Here is a 20737-nt window from a genome sequence, read left to right on the forward strand (position 1 = left end):
TTTGCTTTTTTTATTTATTGTTTTCTGTCCTTGGTGGCCTGACATTGTTTGGTTGTTGCCTACCTGGGTACTATGTGTTGTGGAGGTACCAAGGCAGTACAGCACCATTTGGTCTTGTTATACATTACTAGTTCATGAATCGTAATTATCATTATGGTTTGAAGCTACACATGAGTCCTGAATGGTCACTCCACGGTAGCTGAGCGTCATTTTCATGTTCTGTCTTCCCTTCCTCCTGTTCAAGCTGACCTTCCTTGCTACCTATACCTGCAGCACACGTACCTGGCCGAATAACCTGAATATCAAAAGGCTTTAGTCCAACAAGCGCGACCTTATCCATTCGTTTCGGAGGAAATGGTGTGCCGCTATCAAGTCCCCAGGTAATCCCCTCTTTGTTCGGATGCAGCTCGGTCCAAGCATCGATGAGATTATTCTCGTTAACCAAGGTCTCGTCTTCAGGAAAAACGGGGTTGAAATCGCCAGCAACCAAGCCATGTCCCGCAACGCGTAGATAATAAGCGATTACAGAGAGTTGTCGAGGACGCAAGGAGGGAAACACGGGAAGAGAGTCCAGATGCACGTTAATCAACCGAATACGGGAGACATCCTGCGTCATATCAAGTGAAGGCAAGAGGATATCGCAGCAAAGCGCATCCCGCTGAAAGCGGCTAGGGTACTTCACCCGCCAAACAGGCCCGATAGCAGCCATATGGTTGGCAGCAGAGCCAGGGTTGCAGAACCGTGATCTTGACACGAGTGTCTTACTCGCAAAGGCTTGTTTCCCCCAGCTTGTGGTGTCCGCTTCGCTTGAATACCAATGTTCCCGAACCCATGGTGTGTCTAGTATGGTCCATAGTGCAGGTCGGGACACTTCTTGTAGGAAAATGATGTCCGGTAGCGTGGTCAGGTTCTGGATGTGCGAGAGGAGGGCAGAGATCCGGGCCTCGGGCGCAGAGGAACTGGCGTCGATATTCCACGTAATCAGCATAAATTCCGAGCCGTCTACTAGATTACTATAGTTCCTGGGGCTTCGATCCGTGGTAGGGGAAGCGGTGGAGTCGATAGGAATCCATTTGTCTGATGCTTGGTCGAAGCCATGCCAGCGCTGCGGAATTGGTGTTGCGGTCTCGTCTGCTGGCAGAGGGATGTTGTACCACCATCCGAGCGCTCTATTTCGGAATCGTAAAAGAGTCTCCATGTCTTTTCATCGTTTGACACCCAAAACCTGGAAGAAAGAGATACAATAAGGTTGCCGGTTAGATCGGGCCAAGTGGAGCTGTCATATGCCGGTTAATCTCATCGCCCCACATTACCGCCTTGGGTAATCCCTTCTACGCACCGGGACTGATCTTCTAAGCCAGCTGTCATAATGTCCTCTTCGAGCTCAAGAATCTGCGATATCCAGGACCCTGGTGTCGAGTCATCAGCAATACTAGCTACCGTTCTTTCACAAAATGGAGTACCAGCAGCTCTATGGGGACTCCACGCATCAGCTCTATACGATGGGGAGCTCGTTCCTTTGGTTCGTCTACTCTTTCAGTTCATGCCTGGTAGTGGCTAACATGCTTAATGTAGGATATTGAGCTTATCATAAAAGACGCAGATCAAGAACGCGCCTTTACCATCCTCACATCGAACGGCTTCCTTCCCTCAATCCCCGACGAGAACCCAAGACCACCTAATATGGACTTTAATATCTGGCGCGAACAATACTCTTCACCCAGTCACTATCGCGACCGTCGCAAGTTTCACCACGTCGCATCTATATACGAACTTCCACCGCGACAAACAGTCTCGAATCCCGATTCTACACACCCGTGGATCATAATCTATTCAGCCGAGTTTGCAGGTCTTGCGCCAATGCCAAGCTGGACCGATCCGACACAAGATACAAAATTCGCACCACTATCTGCACTCCCGAAAGCCATCGCCATATGTCGCGTCCCAACAGACCTAAGAAACTGCTTAGTGCCGACCTTCAAGAGTCTGGTAGAGTCGGAAATGCATGTTCTTTTGCAACATACTGAGCTCAAGTCCGCTTTATGGGCTCATCACATGGACCAATTATCAGCACTTGCTCACTCAGGGTGTTGCTATGGGGGTATGGATGGCTTGTCTGAGATTGTTTCTCCGCGGTTCAAACCGTTCACAGACTGGATTTGGCATAGTCAAAGGGGTAGGCAAGATTATGGTGCTTTGAAGAAGTTGCAGAGAGACTATAAGGATCCAGGAGGGCGGGGTAAATCTTCATTTGCAGCTGATATCATGGATTGCGTTGTGTCGATAAAGTCGAAATTTAGCCGGTGAATAAATTGCATTTGCTTGCCAGCGGTCTGGTAATGCTTAATCTGAGAATGTATCCAGCACTACATACACTGAGTCCATAATACACACATTAAAAGGGACACCACCGTTTGAAATATCAATCACGGGCTCTTGATAAGCTCCTCCAGTCACTCACATTTCTAACATAGCCCCCCCCCCCCCCCCACTTTTGAGAGCTCAAGCGAATATAGCGACATGATGTTTTCCAGCAGAAATATGTCAGATAACGGTTCGCCGCCGACCTCCCTCACAATGCCCTCCAAGCCGTCTTCGTTTGCTTCGGAGGCGGATGCCAGCCACTCCTTGAGATGCTCAAGACATCCGGGATATGAGTCAGGGCGCCTAAGGAACTTGTAAAATGCCTCCCTGGTTGTGTGAATAACGTGATCTATGTCGACAGCATCTCCGAGTTCCCTCGTGTCACCATGTGCTCCAATGCTATGGCTGTCAGGTCACTTATTTTGTATTGATCGCTGCGCAGTATGCAAGAACACTGTGTCTGTACTGTTGCTTTGTAGTGCTGTGTGAGTCGTGTACGAGCGTTTGATAGGCGCCGCTAGAGATAGCAAACCATGATATGGCCTACGTCCTCGTCTGCTTCAAAGAGAGAAATAGAGTAATTGCGACTCTCGCTCAAGAGGACGGCGAATGCTGGAACTTTTTTGACGAAGTGTTGAGGGACGGTATAGATATGCTTGCCCCTGTCGAACCGGACGGTCACGGCTCTTGTTGCATAGGACCTATTGAGGTTGGTTTCTCTATAAAAATCACTTGTGCTCCAGCCGACTAGAGATTATCTAGGGAGTGAGTGTGTATGTGGCATAAGGGGACTCACGATATCTCTTGCTGAGCATATCCACACTTGGTGATTCGATTATAGCGGAAGCCCTGTTCCTCCTCACCACCTTCTGGCTCGATTATTCCTTCCTTGCGGGCCATACCCGTTGCTATCAAGCATTTTCCCATCTTTTTGAAAGGTTGGGATCGGGTTTGGCTCGCAGAGAAGAAAAGAGCTGTTGTAAGAAAGACAGAGGGGAACTACTAAATAGCTATTACTCCCTGGTATTGTCACATAACGTCTATCTATAAACAAAGAAAAGCATATGATTATATTCTTTTATTGACTTCTACTGGAACGTAGATATCTTTGCTACCTCCCCGCTCTGCAGGAAAGGTGAGGACAAAGGTATTGCCGACATGCAAGACATGAGATCTTACCAAAGTTCATGATGCATATCCGAGTGGCTAAAACAGTATATTTTATGCAAGTAGAATAGCTCACCCAAGCCCCCAAGTTTTCATAAATTTGCCCAAAAAGGTATGGAAAACCAAAATACCTCAAGAGGCAACTGACGATGCCCTAACGTCATGATGTCAACACCAGAATGATACCCTATAACTACCCCAGTCGCCATATCTATTTCTAAAAATTTCCAGATATTATTCTTTGTATAATAGTTTGTACATTTCCACAAAAGCAACATGGCCCTCGTCGTCCAAGCATTCACATTCCTCCACCAATACATCTACACCTTCCTCCACCCAACACCCAGCAAATCCCCCGAAGCACTGAAAGTGGGAGTAATCTCCTCGGCGCAAATCAACACTGCTGCTTGTAAGTACTTTACCATCCAAATAACTAGTATCACGATTTATATATTGATAATCACTAAAGTAATCCACCCCGCCGAATCCCACCCCTCCGTAATCCTCTACGCCATCGCCTCGCGCGACCTCTCCACAGCCCAAAAAGCAAAAGAGCAGTACAAATTCACTAAAGCCTACGGCTCCTATGAAGATCTGCTCGATGACCCTGAAATTGACTTTGTGTACATCTCCACGCCAAACGGGCTGCATTATGAGTGGGCGGCGAAGTCGCTAAAGGCGGGGAAGCATGTGCTTTGCGAGAAGCCATTTACGTCGAATGCGGCGGAGGCAAAGGAATTGATGGAGTTGGCGAAGGATAGGGGGTTGGTGATTGAGGAGGCTGTATATCTTGCATTGTATCTGTGGATATGGGGTGATGAGGTGCTAACTGATGATAGTTCCATTGGCAGTTCCATCCTGCGGCACATGCATGGCGTCAGTTATTGGATTCGAAGAAATACGGCAATATCCTCCGGACTAATGCGATCATGACTGCTAGTCCTGCTGTTTCGGGTAGTGATATCCGGTGGAAGTTTGATCTAGGCGGTATTTCCATCCCCCTCTCTTAGTTATGAACAAAGCTAATAAAAACAGGCGGCTCATTAATGGACATGACATACGCGCTATCTTTCACGCGCTATGCTCTCCACGCCTCAACACCTAAGCAAATTGTATCCGTCAGCGTACGTCCCTCAAGAGGCGACCCTCGCGTCGACGAGGCAATGTATGCACATGTCGACTTCGAAGCGCCAAATGGCGGCGACGTCCACAGTCGCATCTACACAGACATGGCGCGCCACAAATTTGGCTACATAATCCCTCGCGTCTGGGAACTACCCTCCATCGAAGTCGAGACTGAGAAGGCAATCATCCTCTTTTACAACGCCATTATGCCGCACTTGTACCACTACATCACTATCGTTGAGAAGACGACAGGCGAGACAAAGACCATCAAACAGTACTCCGGAGGTCCGCTGTGGGGCAAAGTAACTACGAGTACGGGGGAGAAGGGTGGAAATTATTATTGGAGTACGTATCGGTGGCAATTGGAGGCGTTTGTGGATGCGGTTAAGGGGAAGACGCCGGCTTTTTGGGTCGCGAATCAGGATAGTGTTTGGCAAATGGAGTGTATTGATTCTATGTATCGGGCGGCTGGGTTGCCGGTTAGACCGGGTAAGGAGGTGAGTGAGAAGGGTAAATAGATTCAGGATTTTGAGGTAGTTCAATGTGAATAGTCATCAGTCATAATAGCTAGTGTATTGATAACCAAAGGTTCAACCAAAGAAGTAAATTTCTATCTCCACTAAATGGTGCAATGCCAAAGACATGGAATCAAGGAGCCACTTGGGGTTGGGTCGATCTCGCCTTGTTGACCAAACCGCAAATTATCCCCGTCGCGAATAGGACGACGTTGAATGCAGCCATGAGATAGAATGGAGACCCCGAGTCCAGAGTGTCAAAGAGATACCCACCAAGCTTGGTGAGCAAAAGGATACCAGCTCCACCGTAAAGAGAATACACGCCAGCAATCGAGCCTTTGAGTTGAGAATACTGCTGTTGCATATTTTGGTTCCCAGATCCTTCCAGCAGGGGCTGATCCTCATTTGAATTTCTGTCCGCCTCGTCGACTGGTTGGTCGTCACGGTCCTGCCCATAGTGCTCTCCGGGGGGCTTTTCTCCAGCATTAATCTTCAGAATCCCATTGCTCAAGACAGCCAAGCTGCAAACGATGGCCCCAATTTGGCTGATACCAATCAAGGCCATCAGAACGAACACTCCCGCGCTCCCATCAGGGCCTTTGAATTGGGGATTGGGTACCAAAGCGAACGCCAAGTAACCAACGATACCAGACAACGCGGAAGTGAGAAGGGGCAGATGATACCGCCGTGACTTTTCAGACAAAAAGCCAAACGCTGGAGCAGCTAACAATGCGACTAGCTGCGAAACTCCGGTCAAGATCGACGCCAAGATATACGCCTCTGAGCAAGACTTTTTGATGTCACTCATGTCAGATGCGGATATCTCCTTTGGAGGATCGTTGTTGCAGAGGCCTGTCGCTCGGTAATAGTGGTTGACGAAAAGGGGAATGAAGAGCGAAATTCCCACTGAAGAAGCCCGTGCGACAAATCCGCCAACATATCCCAAGAGTATTTCTTGGTTTTGAACCCCTAAAGCAACGGCGGTCCTCAGTTGTCTCCAATAGGATAGTGGGGAGAGACTATCGTCCTGGAATCTCTGGCTTTGTCTATTCTCGGGCGATTGATGCCGGAAAGTCGACAGAAACGATTTCCATCCCTTTCCTTCTTCTCCGGGAAGGTCCCGCAAGCCAAAAAGACAACAAATGCTGATTGAAACAGCTACCGCGGCGACGACGTAGTAGCTACTCCGTATGGCCTCGGGAGGCGATAGGCCTGATTTCTGAAAGCGTTCCGGGAGAGGAAGGAAAAGGACCAGAGACACGAGGGCACCGCATCCAGCGCAGGTGCCCACAAAGCCTGCTAGTCGAGAAGACGAGCCTGTCACGGTCTTCGGCTCGTTTGCAGCATCGGGGCTCGTTGGCTGGTCAGATGTAAGTGTTGAATCAGAAGACAGTGACCTCTGGTATTCCTGCGGTCCGCTAGTACTACCAGTGACAACTGGTAGGACAGCAGTAACCATTGTCGAGACCGCAGAGCCTCCAACGCTAAACAACAATCTTCCCAGCAGTAACTGTGGGTAGATATTTTTTGCCTGTACGAACACGACCAACGCGAGAGCTACGATGGCGTATCCAGCGACGCAAACCTACGAAAATGACGATGTGAGCGTTTCGAATGCTGATATTTAAGCGGATATCTACTTACATGGCGGACACCAACACGATCGGACAAAACCCCCCATATCGGGCATGCTGCTAGTGCGAGCAGCTCATCTGCAAATCCCAAGGTCCCGACCACATCGCCTTCGCCCTCATGGAGCCCAATTAGATCAGTCACCACAAAGGAGATCGATGAATTGATGAACACCAGAAACGCGATGGAGAATGGGCAGACGGCGAGCAAGTAGGTCAATGTCTGTAGGCGGGACGCGGTGAACAAGGTCCGTTGAGACGCCATTACTGCATCTAGATCATATCTAATTCCAGGTGACTTGAATACTTGTTTGCTCTTCGATTGAGTGGATCCGAAATGTATATCAACGAAATCCGGAGTTGTATCAAAGACTTCGAGTTACCGGCGCAGCTGATGCTTAACACACGTCGTCGGTCACATGACTCCCAATATCGACAATCGCCTACGATGGCCAGGGAGTATTTGGAAGTACAGTACGAATAAATCTCTGGGCTATTATTACTCCGTAGAAAATATAGGAACAATTGGCATTGAATGCTCAAAGTACAGAGTACTATAATGAAGCTAAACAATCTCATCTTATCAACGCTTGTCGCTATCGACATTGATGTCATTGCCGCTTTATCAATCAAGTGATTTTGTGTCTACGGAGTACCAGAGGTACTCTGCACATACAATTGGGACCGGTAGTAAGTACTACATAGGAAGTAATCTTCTGTTGTCGTAGCCTCATATATCCTGTTTCGAATAGGTAATTGCCCTTCGTGTAATGTACTACCTGCTCGCCCAGAAGCAGGGAAAATTGACATATGTCAAGGCTTCGATGTTCCCCGCTTGTCAATCCTGAGCAACAACGAAATAGCTCTCGACGAGCCTTCAATTGAGGATCATCGATGCGGGAAGACCCAAGACCAAGCATTGTTGTGAACAATAGAACTTCTGCAGCTGTATGGAAGACGGCTAACGCACTTTGCCGTACGACAGGTCACTTGAATTGCAGAAAGGTCATGAAGCGGCCGATGAACCGACCTATTTAGACCTCAAAATCTGTTGGAAAGACTTCCGGCCACTGTGTTTTTATAGAACAGGAATGCAGATGCGTATGGTATTTTTGCTCTCAGCTGGCGGAGCGCTGACCTGGTCGAATAGCAAAGGGCAAGCCTCAAAGTATGTCCATCACACGAATGTAAGCCGTTGAACCCTCCTCGGTCATCATTTGACTTTCCACAGAATAGTCTCTTTGGCTTCTAGAGCATTCACTCGGTCCTTTTGTTATTGTTGAAGTTCCTCGTGGGGGAGGAACAATAGCCGAGCGTTTATCCGCTGACGTAAGATGGCCGAGTTTAGCTAGAGACATAGCTGTCCAGAACGACCATTCGGACACGCGATCCTGTCTCGATTCAGTTATTTTCTGCATCCCATTGACTCTTATTTGTCCAGCTTCATGAAGGTGCTCTGGACACGATCGCTGGCTCTTTAACCTTCCCTTTGTCAATGACATTGGGCTCTTTGCCCACGTCTACCAGTCTCCGATCATGAGGTTAGCCGCGTATGCTGGGGTAAGTTGATCCCCCTCCCCCGTATAATTCGTCAGAGTCTTGATGGGATACTGACCTCGTCGCAGGCCTCTATGGCTCTGGCAACTGGTGTCTTTGTTAAGGCCTTGCATCAGCGGTCAAATTTCTACTCTGCTTGTGTCTACCTGTCCCAGAGCAGTGCGAATCTCATGGTAGGTGTTCTCCAATTTTCGCCGTTTCCGCCACCAGGAATCTTATCCTGACCATGTCCTTCTCAGATCTTGACGAACCTCTGCCTTTTGATTGTTGGTTTTCTTCTTTACTGGCTTCAGCGACTTCTCTACGGACCCTTGCGACCGATCGAAACCGAACAGCTCTACGAAAAGGCGTGGTTTGCCGTGACGGAGACATGTCTCGCCATGACAATATTCCGGGGAGAGCTAGGGGGCTGGTTCTTGGTGATGTTCATCTGTCTGCTTGTTGGAAAGGTTTGGGGCTGGATTGGTGAAGGTCGCGTAGAGTACTTGGAGCAGCAACCACCGGCAAATCCCCGCGTATTCCATACCCGGCTGACGGCCTCTCTGGTCTTGTCGGTTCTCTTCAACTCGTTTATGCTGCGATACTGCGTCCATACCGTGCTCGAGCAGGCTCGTCCAGATATGATGGTCATGTTCGGTTTCGAGTTTGCCATCCTGAGTATCCTATCGTGCTCGACTGCGGCTAGGTACGGCATTTCGTTGGTGGAGATCTACGTCACGCAGCAACAGAAATTCGCCAGGATTGAAGAACGACGGGCAGAGCTTCGTGCTGCCAGAGAAGAAGCCGCTCAGCAGGAAGCTCAAACAGGAGAGAATGTGACCAATGTGCCCGACGAGAACGACATCGATGAGATGGAACTCGATATTCCGGGATGGGAAGAGAAAGGACGCTGGGTCTTCTACCTCGATTTGGTCACCGATTTCTTCAAGTTGATCGTTTATCTCACGTTTTTCGCCATACTCTTCACTTTCTACGGGTTGCCTATTCATATCCTCCGTGATGTGGTTCTCACGATTCGCTCCTTTGCTCGGCGGATTATGGATTTCATTCGCTATCGCAACGCCACCCGGGATATGAACGAACGGTATCCAGATGCGACAACAGAGGAGGTCACAGGAGAGGATGTTTGCATCATTTGCCGTGAAGAGATGATACCATGGCAGCCAGACCAACCGGGCGGACCTGGCGCGCGGCGGGTTCCTGAACGGATGCGTCCAAAGAAGCTTCCCTGCGGACATATTCTGCATTTTGCCTGTCTCCGAAGCTGGCTGGAACGGCAGCAAAACTGCCCGACCTGCCGACGTCCAGTCGTTGTGCCTCGCAACCGCGGTCAGGCTGGTGATGGTGCCCCCCAGCAAAACATTCCCGGGGGAAACCAAGGCAATGGAGCAGGCGGATTGCCCAGAGCCCGCATTTACCAGTTTGGGCCATTCCGGATCGGGTTTGGTGCTGGCCGGGGAGATGTCTTCCATAACCTCCAGCAACAAATACACCAGGGTAATGCCGCAATGCAGCCAGCAGCAAATATTCCTGCTGGTGCAAGACAGGTTGGCTTTGGTTTTGGTTTTGGAAGACCGCCAGCCGGCGCAGTTCCTGCACCAGCTCCTGCGCAGGCCCCTGCGCCTGTCGCCACACCGACACCTACACCCACGATTCAGCCTTCATTCTCCGCCACACCTAGGTTTCAGGATATGCAAAGCCAGTTGCAACATATGGAGCAGCAGATCGCGCATGAAATTGATCAGCTCCGCCTGTCAGCACACCAATTGCAGGTAGTACGATTATTGCAAGCCGAATTGCAGCGGCTACGAAATCAACAAACGACTACGTCAGGCTTGAACGCCGCTTTTTCTCAGCATCCTCCTCCATTTGCCTCACCATCGCCCTTGCCTTCGACCGTGACTTCACGTCATCAGTTCATGTCGAGTCCCCGGGCAACTCCCATGACTGCCGGAGACGCCCGACTCCCTGATGGCCTCAGTCTACCTCAAGGTTGGTCGTTGATTCCTCTTCACTCTGCTGGGCAGCCATCAGGCGAACAGAGAGAACAGAGAAGTACCGATGCGACTCCACACGCTGCACCAGAACAGACTACAAATGCTGCGCCAGAACAGACTGCAAATGCTACATCAGAACCCACCTTAATGTTTGGTGTACCGACAGTTTCTGAGCCTCCTTCGTCGAACGTGGAGGCTGAAGACAGGGGGGATGAGAACGCTGAAGCATCCACCTCTGCTACAACCCAAAGCTTGCCCAACTGGTCGTCTGGGTTGACTGCGGAACCAGATAATCATCGTGCCGAATCGCCGGCCAACGACTGGACCGATGTGACTTCAGACCAACCGACTGAGAAAGTCCAAGGTCCATCAACCGCAGCTGGTGAGGGTGAGCAAGAGGAAGCGGGCCCCTCGAATGTGGATGAAACGTTGTCGACGTCGTCCAAAGGTAAAGGGCGAGCAGCGACGGTAGAAGACGCGGACGACGATGAGACATGATCTTTTCCGTATCTTTCTCAATCTCTCTTCTTTTTGGGGCATTTCCTCTTACAGACTGGGAAATAAGTGCTGGCGTTTTGTGAACTGTTTCTTTTCTTTCAAGCGATTCCGAATCATACCCGAGTTCCTGTGTTACTATTATACTACCATTTACTACCATGTCCCATAGTGCGTTGAAAATTCTTGCCTCTATATTCATGATAATAGATGGTTCCCATGCTCCTGTCAGCATGGATTGTTTGTACAATGAGCAATACTCTCCCCTGTTCCCATTATGGATAGAACAGCGGTGTTCCTGACATGCACGTGTTGGAATCCGATGAGCTATGTACCCATATCTCTCAAATTCGAAAGGGTCTCGTCGACAGCTAGGCAAACAGAATCCCAAAATTGGTCTCTGCAGAAGATCAGCAGAAACATTGGACTTCACGTCCTGATCGTCGTCTATAAATAGTTGCGTGTCTCGGAGGACCATGTTAGTAGTTACAGCGACAAAGTAATGCTGACCTTTCCATACGATGAAGAGAATAATAATGAAGGTACCTGTATGTCTTTAGAGTGATATTCCTAGATGCTACATCCCGTATGTCATCATGGCAGGAATACTACGTAGTACCGGACCGTGATCAGGAACAGTAAATAATACATCACCTACAATCACAGATCATTTCCTGAGAATATATAGGGGATAGTCTCCCAAAAGCCACAATGAACCCAGCAGCGCCTCCGATAGCCATATAAGCAAGACAATTGCTCCGGCATCGCCTCTGTGCGTTCGTCATTCTGGAAATTCTTTCCCACAAGGCTTACGACAGGGCCAGACACGGGGCTCCACTTGAGCGACCACCGACGGAGACGAGACGACGACTGCCGCGATAACTGGGCGCAGGATCGGACTGACGGCTTACAAAAGCACGGAGAACGTGCGATGGGCTTTTTCTCTTTCTTTTGAGCGCCTAATTGATTGCTTCAGTTTTATCTCTTCTTACTATTATTTGTATCCCCCGCCCTCTTCTCCTCTTGCCTCCGCACCCGTCTCCGGTTGCAGCAACTGCGACTTCCCGACAACGGTGGTGCGTGAATTGAAGGGGAATTTTTACGATTTTATGCCGACTTATTATTATCGTTTTTATTAAAGAGATAATGTAGGTTGTGTGGTCTTTGCTTCTTTGCTTTTGATGGTGGTCTCCATAAGGCTGCGCAATCCGCATTCGCCTCCTCATCGCTATCGCAAACTACGCTACTCATCACTGGCGCCCAGGGAAAACAAGGTCGTGGGGCGATCTAGAGATCTTCAGGCTAACTATATATTCCTCCCGGCAGATTCCTTTTCCTACTATCTTTCCTACCTCTCCATATTCTGCATGTCTTATGCGAGCTATATTTAATCCACATCTTATCCGATGTTTCCTCTCCGACGAGCGATCCCTATTCTCGGCTTCGCCTTCTTCCTTTTCTTCCTGTACTCGATCCGCGGTCTTACGAAGTCATGGGATGAAGTGCCGCAGGTTGTCGGGTTAGGGGATCTGGTCCCAGTGTCCTCTGCTGGTTCAGGGGAGACGGGGAATACCTCTGCCTTTACTACTACTACGGCGGAGAAAGACGGACCGGCGAAAAAACCATTTGCGCCTCGTCCGCATTATGTGCCCGGGATCCCGAAGGCTCCGGGCTCGAAGTATACAAAGACATTAGTTGTGCCGCAGACCAGCGAGGAAGATACAGATTGGATTGCGGACGAACTTCCGGAGTGGGAGTCTGCTGTCTATGTGGTGGATGATCCGTCTGCACCGCTTCATCCGCCGAAGAATAAGGGACATGAAGTTATGGTATACCTGAGTTACATCATCGAGCACTATGACAATTTGACGGATGTTGTGGCGTTTATGCATTCGCACCAGTTCGCATGGCATAACGAGGATTTGTTTGAGGGCAATGCGGCTGATATGTTGCGGCGGCTTAACCCCGCTCGTATCGTGCGAGAGGGGTATATGAACCTGCGCTGCGGATGGGGTCCCGGGTGTCCGGACTGGATGCATCCCGGCGCACTGGAGGAGAACTCCGAGAAGCAGGAAGAGAGTATGCTCGCCCGGTCTTGGGGCGAGATCTTCCCAGATGACCCTGTCCCGGACGTCCTCGCTCAACCCTGCTGTGCTCAGTTTGCTGTCTCTCGCGATCGGATCCTCTCCATCCCGAAAGCGCGCTTCGTCTACTACCGCGACTGGGTACTTCGAACCGAACTCAGCGACTACATTTCAGGACGAGTCTGGGAGTACCTATGGCACGTGGTCTTCACCGGCGAGAACGTGGCCTGTCCCAAGGAACACGTTTGCTTCTGCGACGGCTACGGAATCTGCTTCGGCGGTGACGATGAGTACCAAGAGTACAGGAATCTCGGAGGCCAGAAGGGTGATCTCGAGCAGGACTTCAATCTCTGGGAAGGAGATGCGCGAATCATCGAGGCTGAACGGTGGAGTGGCTCTTTGTCGGAGACGAGCCACTTGTCTATTCCCGATCCAGGGAAAGATATTGAAATAATAGATAAGATTTCTGGGATTGAGCAGCTGCTCAATGACATTTTGACGAATGCCACGAAACGTGGCGAGGATCCGAAAATGAGGGCGTTGGAACTTGGACGTGAGTGGAAGGAGGGCGACGGTTTTTGAGAACCATCTCGACGCCCTTTTCAATATAAGGCAAACGATTCTCCTTGTGCCTATGTTTTGTATTTGTGGAGTTCTGCCATTTATCTTGGGTTGATTTTAGTCTCTTTAGGTGGACGGTCGTTTCTTCGAGTGTGTATATTGTCACCCATCTGTTGCATATTTTTGTTTGTTTTGGCGGGCTCCAAAGACCGGGAAAAAGTCATGTATTACTGATTCCCAGCTGGGAATGGGTTTATCTGTATTGTTTAGCAGTATATAAAGTATGAAAGTGTTCTCTCCCCCATGCTCCTGTGTAACTAGTTAACTAGTTAAGTTAGATTGTTCCTGGATAAACACCCGAATTCTGAGGCAGTGATATCACGTGAGCGGACTTTCTTACCCGCCTGAGCATAGCAACCGGGGAATTACTTCTCCGACACAGAGTTTGCACTGTCTGCTCAGTCTTCAAACCACGCAAACAGCGTCATACGTGCCCACCACTGGCTATCTACATATCGGTTTTCGAATATCGTCGATCTATCGCGACTCGCGTCGAGCGCCTCAATATTGGAGGCGTTCACGTCCTCTTTTCTCAGTTTTTTATAATAAACCTCTCGCGCACCGCTGCCACTGCATGGACAAGTGGCGTCGAGAAATTATTCCCTTGCTGAGCGCTGTAACGACTGGCAATTCACGAGGGCAGCAGGACTGCTAGTCATTCACTCCATTTCAGTCGCTCTACACCCGTGAATGACAATCTGATTTTTCTCTTTGTTCAATCCTGTTTCTTAAGCAAGCTCCCCTCTTTTATGAGACCTGTTGTTTCTGTGCAATTCAAGCAAAGAACCTCACTCTTCCTGCCAACAGTCCAACCCTGCTCTGTACACCTCGAGCTTTCGTACCCTAATTATCTGTTTGCAATTCTGCCTACGATCTAGTGCAGCCATTGATTGGCTAGCTCCGACCTCCTGCCATGACCTCGTCTGGCTCCAATCACCAACACCCTCCCTCGACCTCTGCTGAGATCTCTACGACTCAGCCCGCACATTCCTCCAGCATCGACCCCAACTCCCACCTGTCTGCTGGCTATGCTCCAAACGAGAATCAGCTAGCTGGCTTGGTCGAAGCTGCTACTGCGGCCGCCGGACAGGATGTCTCTGACTGGGCCACCGCGGCTGCTGTCGCTGCTGCTGCTGGGAACCAGCACCACCTAGACGGCTATGGACCTGAGATTCACATTGACGAGGATAGCTTCGGGGATCCGGGCTTCGGAGCGAGCTTAACTGCTAATAGGCAGCTGAGGGGCTCTGGTGACCACGGCCCGCCGTCTGGACTGTCGAGAACCGCCTCGAAGAAGCGGAAGCGAAACGAAGATACTCTCGATCCTGCTCTGGCTGCTGCTAGTTCTGGTATGGGTCTTGGTGCTGGCCATCATCAGCAGCATAATCAGCATCATAGTCCTCATCCGCAGCAGTACGAGGCTGATGGGTTAGATATCCGTCCTGTGCCTGCTCAGTCGTTGTCTGATGCTCGTGCTGTTGGTCTGCACTCTGCTGCTGCTCTCTTCCGCCAACCGTCGAGTAACAAGAAGCACACTCGTCCGCCCATGGCCAAAATGTTCACGTCGCTTGAGCTCTCGCCGGAGAACTTTCTGCAACTCCAGGCCGCTGCGAAGAACTATATGCTTGATGATGAGCATCCTGAGAGACGGGAATGCGTTGGCCAGCGTGGCAAAGGAGACTCTGAGATGGTCAAGCTGCGCCTCTGGAACTGTGTTCGTCATTTCTTGGAGGCCGAGGGGCACGGTGAGCGGTTCTTTGGAGAGCATGCGATCAACGAGGGAATTGGCCAAAGGGCTCATGTGTGGCCTCGTGACCAGCAGAAGATCATTGCGTTGATTATTCCCCTGCTGCGACGCATGGTGACGAATGAGCGTCAGCGCAAGTATGCCATCGAATCGAGAAAGGGTGGCGGCCCGGACGATCGCAGGAGAAGGAAAACGGACGAGAGCCTTCCCAATGCCAACAGTGCTAGTCCCCCGAGGTACGACGAGCAATTTCAGATGCATCCCCAGCATCACACTATCCCTGAAGAGTTTCCGCCTGCACCTTCCATGCCCACTCCTCAGCCTCAGATGGGACAGTCTGATACGCAGCTCGGCTTGACCAACCTTCTCCTTAATGGATATCCGACAGACTGGGAGGCGGTGGCTAGATCTTACGACATGTACAATCATGACTATGAGCTTGACAATTTGTGGAGTCTCTCTGGTCTCCAGCAGCCCGACTGGCGCGGATTGGTTGCTGCGGTCGATAGCCACTATCAGGTTTTCCACCAGGGTGATTTCGAATGCCCCAAGCCTTGCGAGGATGAGAACATCCATCGTATTTTAGAAGCTGAGGCTATGGATGCTCTCCGTTGGCGTGTTGGTGGGAACCGCTACATTCCCGCCAAGAACGAATTGTATGTTTCTCTTCTTTTTCTTTTTGTATAATACAGGCTAACTTTTCAACAGTGCTAGCGGCATTACTCGTGATATCTCGCGTATTATCCGTGACAACCTCGCTGCCAAGCATGGTGTTCATGCGAGTGCTTACGACCAGCAGCCGGCTTCTCACTCGCCGTACTATCCCCATCATGGCCATGGGACCAACGCTCCCAACTCTTCTTCCAACTCTTCGCCTCACACTCCCATGTTGAACGTCAACATTCTTCAAAACGGCAAGCGTGTCCTCCCCCGCTTCGACCTTTCGGCCGACCAGTGTCCGGACCTCGGAACCTTGAAGCATGCCATCGCCCGTCGTTTCGGCGACCAGTTGCCCGCTCATCTCTCCGATCTCAAGCACGATGGTACCATGCACTCATCCATGGGATGGAAGGTCAAGGTGTTTGCCCCCGATGGTATTACCTCTGTCCACTCGGATGGCGAATGGACCATTGCCCTTCTTTCTGCTGTCACCGTGGACTGGATGGATAGCAACTTGAAGGTGCTAATTGAGGCTGAGTAAGAGCGCGGTTTTTGGATGACTTGACGATTTTCTTTCGATGACGAAATCTTGAATATTCTTGTCGATAATTTGGGTTTATCTTCTGTGTGTTTTTCGGTGTCGGCTTTCTCTTGTCGTTCTTTTTCTCCTATCTTTTCCTTTTCCTCTTTTCGTCTCTTATTCTCCCTTCTCTTCTCTACTCTCTTCTCTTTTCTTTTACATCCATACCCCGATTCAGTTCAGTGTCGGCGTTGCATTAGGTGCTCTTTTCTCTACTCGTTACGAATATGGTGAACGCTATGCTACAGCTATGGCTATGAGACGGTTCAATACCCCGTTATCTCACACCGTGAGGTTACTGAAGGTGGAGGCTTTTTGTTGTGATTAGAAGAGGACATAAAAAATGGGTTACAAGGACTAAAAAGTCTAGATGCTAATATGGGTAAAATAATAAATGGATAAAATAGATACTTGCTACTTTCATCTGCTTCGTTTGTTGTTGTACGGAGTACATATCTGTCCTTCAGGTAAGAACGTTCAACAGTCACATGATAGACAATGGTCTTCGGAAGGAGGAAGGTCCGTCTACCACTCTACCGGCCAGCCACAAGCCATAGCGTTGCTTTAACCTGGGTTTCCAAGCACAGTATTATAATGTGCTCCTTGGCAAAGCCATATTTTACATACCCAAACCATGACGATCTATACATTGCGCCTGATCAATCGTACGACTTTCACTTAAGGATGCGATGAAATGGAGGAACCTGACCTCTTTGATCACTGCATCAGCTTTCCTCATCAGCTTTCCTCATCAGCTTCCCTTCTACTTCACCATCCCAGTCCCGCTACTATGTTAAGGCATTCCCAGTATCTCATTCCTCCTGATGCTCTTATTCCACCATCGTATATCACCGAGTCTTTCGAGGAAGTTGCCCTGCAGGAATATCTCATGACCCACCCGCTTCGTACAGTGAAATGGGCTTGCTCGCTTACATGCCGTGAAGGGCAGTAGAGCCAGGTGCAAAAATGGGGGAAATAATATTCGCCTGAAGCAAATTCATTTGCTGTGCTATAATAAGCAGCACGAGACAGAACGCATTCCTTTGGCCGATCTTTGCCAATTCAGGAAAGTTGTGGAAATGGCAAGGCTGTGTTCTGCGAGACTAAGACCCGCTGCAAAGCATATTTCTTTTTCTGATGGCTCTCGCATATTCAGGGACGGGATGCCGGAATTTATCTAGCAGCATATGGCACAGCTGTGAGCTTCCGGAAGGGTCATCGCGAAACCCGCTCTCAGGCACCATGGAGGAAGCAGCAAAGCGACGTTGGTATTGGCCGTTTGGTCAAAACAAGTATCGTCAGATGCAACGTGGCAGCAATCCAGACGAGATTGAATTAGACAGCTTTCGGTTACGTGAGCAAGCCTCCGAAGAGTCATCTGTGGCATCGAAACTAGCCCCCTGTCTACCCCGGAATCTTCAAAATCGAATCAAGCAAGGCCAAGAAAACCAACAAGAGTGGATCACAGGTGTCGTTCTTTGCGCTTTCGGTACCTTCATCATCTTATCTCTGAATATCATCCTCACAATCATTGCTGCCGCCATATTCTATTCAAAACCCCAGGAACAAGAATCCATTGCCGCCCTTCTCTACCAAGGAAAATGCTCCGTTTCGAAGAACTGGGCTCGTGGCCTGCATTTTTTGATAAACGTACTCAGCACCCTCATGTTGGCAGCAAGCAACTTTTGCATGCAATGCCTGAGTTCCCCGTCTCGGGATGAAGTCAATATTGCGCATGCTCAAGGAAAATGGCTTGACGTGGGTGTACCCAGTTTGAAGAACCTCACATCCATTGGTGTGAAACAGCGTATGCTTTGGCTTGCACTACTTGTCACTTCTTTGCCCATTCATCTACTGTTAGATTCATATTTTCTTCTTAGTCCAACAATGACTTGGTTCTAACATTGCAAAACAGATACAACTCTGCTATATTCTCTTCACTAGCAACAAATGAGTATGGCGTTATCCTCATGTCAAGCGACCTCGATTACAATAAAGATCCGGATCATTCAAATTGCTTTGAGCAACATATTAATATGAACGAGTCAACGTTTGGCTCTAAGTTCCGCAATTTTCAAAATCTTGCCAAGGAGAAATGCATTGAGACCTACGCAGCAGACTTTGTCACGGATCGAAGGACTTTGATCCTTATCAGCAAGGATCTCACAGCTAATGATTCGCTGCTATTTGTAGGAACAGGACAACAGCCAGCGTCTTATTTTGACACCGTGCCCGATCCTTATGGTTGGATGTGTGATGAAGTATCATGTACAGCAGAAAATCCACAAGATCTCGTCAACAGATCATTCAAGGAAGCAGCTGTTTGGGCTGCACCAGCATTATCGGCAACATTTTATCTGAATGCATCGTATACAGTGAACATCACGCAAAGGTATGATACTGGCAATAATCTACGGTTGCTAGAAGGTGATTTAGACCGAGATGTTAAGCACCTCCAAGATTTTATGGCCTCGTATCCTGAGGAGCAACAGCTGAAGCAGTATCTTAATGATGCCACTCATTGGCGGAATAGTTCTTGGGCCAAGCAGATCACGGTTCAGGAAAATGGATACGCCTGTCCGCCTATAACCAAGGAAGCTTATGGACTTTATTTACACCCTTCTAACCCTTTTAAGGAATATCGCTCCTTAGCTGAAGAACGTCCCATTACGTTTGACTACTGTTTAAGTGAAAGAGTCGATGAGAAATGCCAGCTTTACTTCAGTCCTCCCATTTGCCTCGTTGTCATACTCTGCAACGTTGTCAAGGTGATATGCATGTTCTTGACGATTCATGGCAATAGGAAAAGGATATTTTTGACTGTTGGAGATGCTATATCTTCATTTCTCTCCAGGCCTGATGTTACGACTCAAGGAGAATGTCTTTTGTCGGTCTCGGAAATTAACTCTCGACACTCATCCAAGATTTTCTCTTCTCAAAAGAACGGCACGACTCTCCTCCCCAAAAGAAAACGATGGGCGCAAGCTGTTAACCCCATATATTGGATGATGATGATTGCCTTGTATGTATACCCGGCAATCTAAAATACTATATTCCCAGAAGCGTTCTGACCCCCCTACAGGAGTGTGTCAGTTATTTCAGTGTCTAGCTATCTCCTTTCTTTAGCTTTCAGCAGCTTTTCGATAAAAGAGTATCAACGCTCGATCAAATATCTCTGGAGCTTGGGCTTTGGGTCTGCCACAACGCGCACCACGATTTACCAATTTTTGAACTCGAGCTATGTCCTATTGGTTTTCCTTGCAAACACCCCTCAATTGATTGTTTCTGTGGTCTACTTTCTCTACAACAATGTCTTGACCAAAATGCTTCTTGCCCATGAATACGATAGTTACGGCTTACAACGGAAGCCTTTGCGCGTTTCATGGCCAAAGGAGAAGCAGCGTTCGACTTACTACCTCAGTCTCCCGTATCGATACAGCGTCCCACTTCTGGTCACCTCTGCAGTCTTGCATTGGCTGGTCTCCCAGAGCTTCTTTTTTGTGGCCATTATTCCATTCAACATTCGTGAAAAGACGGAAGGTAATTATCAGGCTTTCTCGTGTGGATACTCGCCAATGGCTATCATTCTCGCCATCTCTGTCGGCGGTCTGATGATTCTTGCAATATTATGTTTGGGAATAAGGCGTTTTAAATCCGATATACCCATTGCTGGAAGCTGTAGCGCCGCAATCAGCGCCGCATGCCACCCTCTCGCTGGCAAAGGACACGAACTCAAACCCGTCCAATGGGGCGAGATTCAAACACCATCCGAACACGACACCATCTCAACTCAAGCAACCAAACAAGCCTCATCACGAACTAAATCTATCCTGCAAGTCAGCAGCTTCGAGACCGAGGAAGATTCCAGTATTAAACGCCCTATTGCATCCCGATCTGTATCCAGTCTGCAGTCAATAGGTCTCGATGCGGGGGAGGAATCGAGTAAGCAACTGGGGGGAAGCCGTGTCCACCTATTGGATCCGGTGGGGCAAGGATCCTATGGGGTTGGGGAAAGTCATGGCCATTGCAGCTTTACGTCCGATGAGGTTAATACTCCTCGTCCTGGGCGGTTATATGCCTGAGTCGGTTTGTCGTTATATCTACACTGGATAGGCTCGAGTTTTTTTTATTTTATTTGTTTATCAATATCGATTCGGTTCAAACCTTGGATCCAATAAATCAAGAGTGCAGATG

General features: G+C 49.1%; 8 protein-coding genes across 8 annotated transcripts; 5 read left to right on the plus strand and 3 right to left on the minus strand.

Annotated features, from left to right (window-relative positions):
• Nucleotides 1-29: 29 nt before the first annotated feature.
• Nucleotides 30-1217, minus strand: ASPGLDRAFT_42393 (endonuclease/exonuclease/phosphatase family protein). The gene has a single exon (XM_022545598.1). The coding sequence runs from the start codon at nt 1196-1198 to the stop codon at nt 152-154; it is 1047 nt and encodes a 348-aa protein (XP_022405469.1). The 5' UTR covers nt 1199-1217; the 3' UTR covers nt 30-151.
• Nucleotides 1218-1243: 26 nt separating this feature from the next.
• ASPGLDRAFT_54776 (uncharacterized protein) lies at nt 1244-2406 on the plus strand. The gene is made up of 2 exons (XM_022548099.1): nt 1244-1522; nt 1576-2406. The coding sequence occupies exons 1-2, from the start codon at nt 1370-1372 to the stop codon at nt 2305-2307; spliced, it is 885 nt and encodes a 294-aa protein (XP_022405470.1). The 5' UTR covers nt 1244-1369; the 3' UTR covers nt 2308-2406.
• Nucleotides 2407-2881: 475 nt separating this feature from the next.
• ASPGLDRAFT_22266 (uncharacterized protein) lies at nt 2882-3291 on the minus strand (the record flags this gene model as incomplete). Its single annotated transcript, XM_022543165.1, has 2 exons — nt 2882-3065; nt 3161-3291. 2 exons carry the CDS (start codon nt 3289-3291, stop codon nt 2882-2884), a joined length of 315 nt encoding a protein of 104 aa, XP_022405471.1.
• Nucleotides 3292-3807: 516 nt separating this feature from the next.
• ASPGLDRAFT_117127 (Gfo/Idh/MocA family protein) lies at nt 3808-5174 on the plus strand (the record flags this gene model as incomplete). The annotated part of the gene is made up of 4 exons (XM_022539842.1): nt 3808-3940; nt 4001-4314; nt 4371-4518; nt 4567-5174. 4 exons carry the CDS (start codon nt 3808-3810, stop codon nt 5172-5174), a joined length of 1203 nt encoding a protein of 400 aa, XP_022405472.1.
• A 130-nt stretch (nt 5175-5304) lies between these two features.
• On the minus strand, nt 5305-7067 carry ASPGLDRAFT_117078 (putative MFS transporter; the record flags this gene model as incomplete). Its single annotated transcript, XM_022539835.1, has 2 exons — nt 5305-6756; nt 6816-7067. 2 exons carry the CDS (start codon nt 7065-7067, stop codon nt 5305-5307), a joined length of 1704 nt encoding a protein of 567 aa, XP_022405473.1.
• A 1271-nt stretch (nt 7068-8338) lies between these two features.
• On the plus strand, nt 8339-10854 carry hrdA (E3 ubiquitin-protein ligase HRD1; the record flags this gene model as incomplete). The annotated part of the gene is made up of 3 exons (XM_022548685.1): nt 8339-8362; nt 8428-8532; nt 8599-10854. 3 exons carry the CDS (start codon nt 8339-8341, stop codon nt 10852-10854), a joined length of 2385 nt encoding a protein of 794 aa, XP_022405474.1.
• A 593-nt stretch (nt 10855-11447) lies between these two features.
• Nucleotides 11448-16959, plus strand: ASPGLDRAFT_71721 (DUF3431 domain-containing protein; the record flags this gene model as incomplete). The annotated part of the gene is made up of 5 exons (XM_022549569.1): nt 11448-11466; nt 12277-13509; nt 13826-13829; nt 14553-15959; nt 16012-16959. The coding sequence occupies 5 exons, from the start codon at nt 11448-11450 to the stop codon at nt 16502-16504; spliced, it is 3156 nt and encodes a 1051-aa protein (XP_022405475.1). The 3' UTR covers nt 16505-16959.
• Nucleotides 16960-17785: 826 nt separating this feature from the next.
• ASPGLDRAFT_31910 (uncharacterized protein) lies at nt 17786-20625 on the plus strand (the record flags this gene model as incomplete). The annotated part of the gene is made up of 3 exons (XM_022544113.1): nt 17786-18399; nt 18459-19565; nt 19626-20625. 3 exons carry the CDS (start codon nt 17786-17788, stop codon nt 20623-20625), a joined length of 2721 nt encoding a protein of 906 aa, XP_022405476.1.
• Nucleotides 20626-20737: the final 112 nt, after the last annotated feature.

This window comes from Aspergillus glaucus, assembly GCF_001890805.1.
Source record: "Aspergillus glaucus CBS 516.65 unplaced genomic scaffold ASPGLscaffold_2, whole genome shotgun sequence".
Lineage (NCBI taxonomy): Eukaryota > Fungi > Ascomycota > Eurotiomycetes > Eurotiales > Aspergillaceae > Aspergillus > Aspergillus glaucus.

Bases quoted from the DNA above. Each gene is read 5' to 3' on its own strand.
- ASPGLDRAFT_54776 (XM_022548099.1), top strand. From the start codon at position 1,370: ATGTCCTCTTCGAGCTCAAGAATCTGCGATATCCAGGACCCTGGTGTC. The intron at 1,523-1,575 runs GTTCGTCTACTC...TGCTTAATGTAG, and splicing joins ATGGGGAGCTCGTTCCTTTG to GATATTGAGCTTATCATAAA.
- ASPGLDRAFT_42393 (XM_022545598.1), bottom strand. From the start codon at position 1,198: ATGGAGACTCTTTTACGATTCCGAAATAGAGCGCTCGGATGGTGGTAC.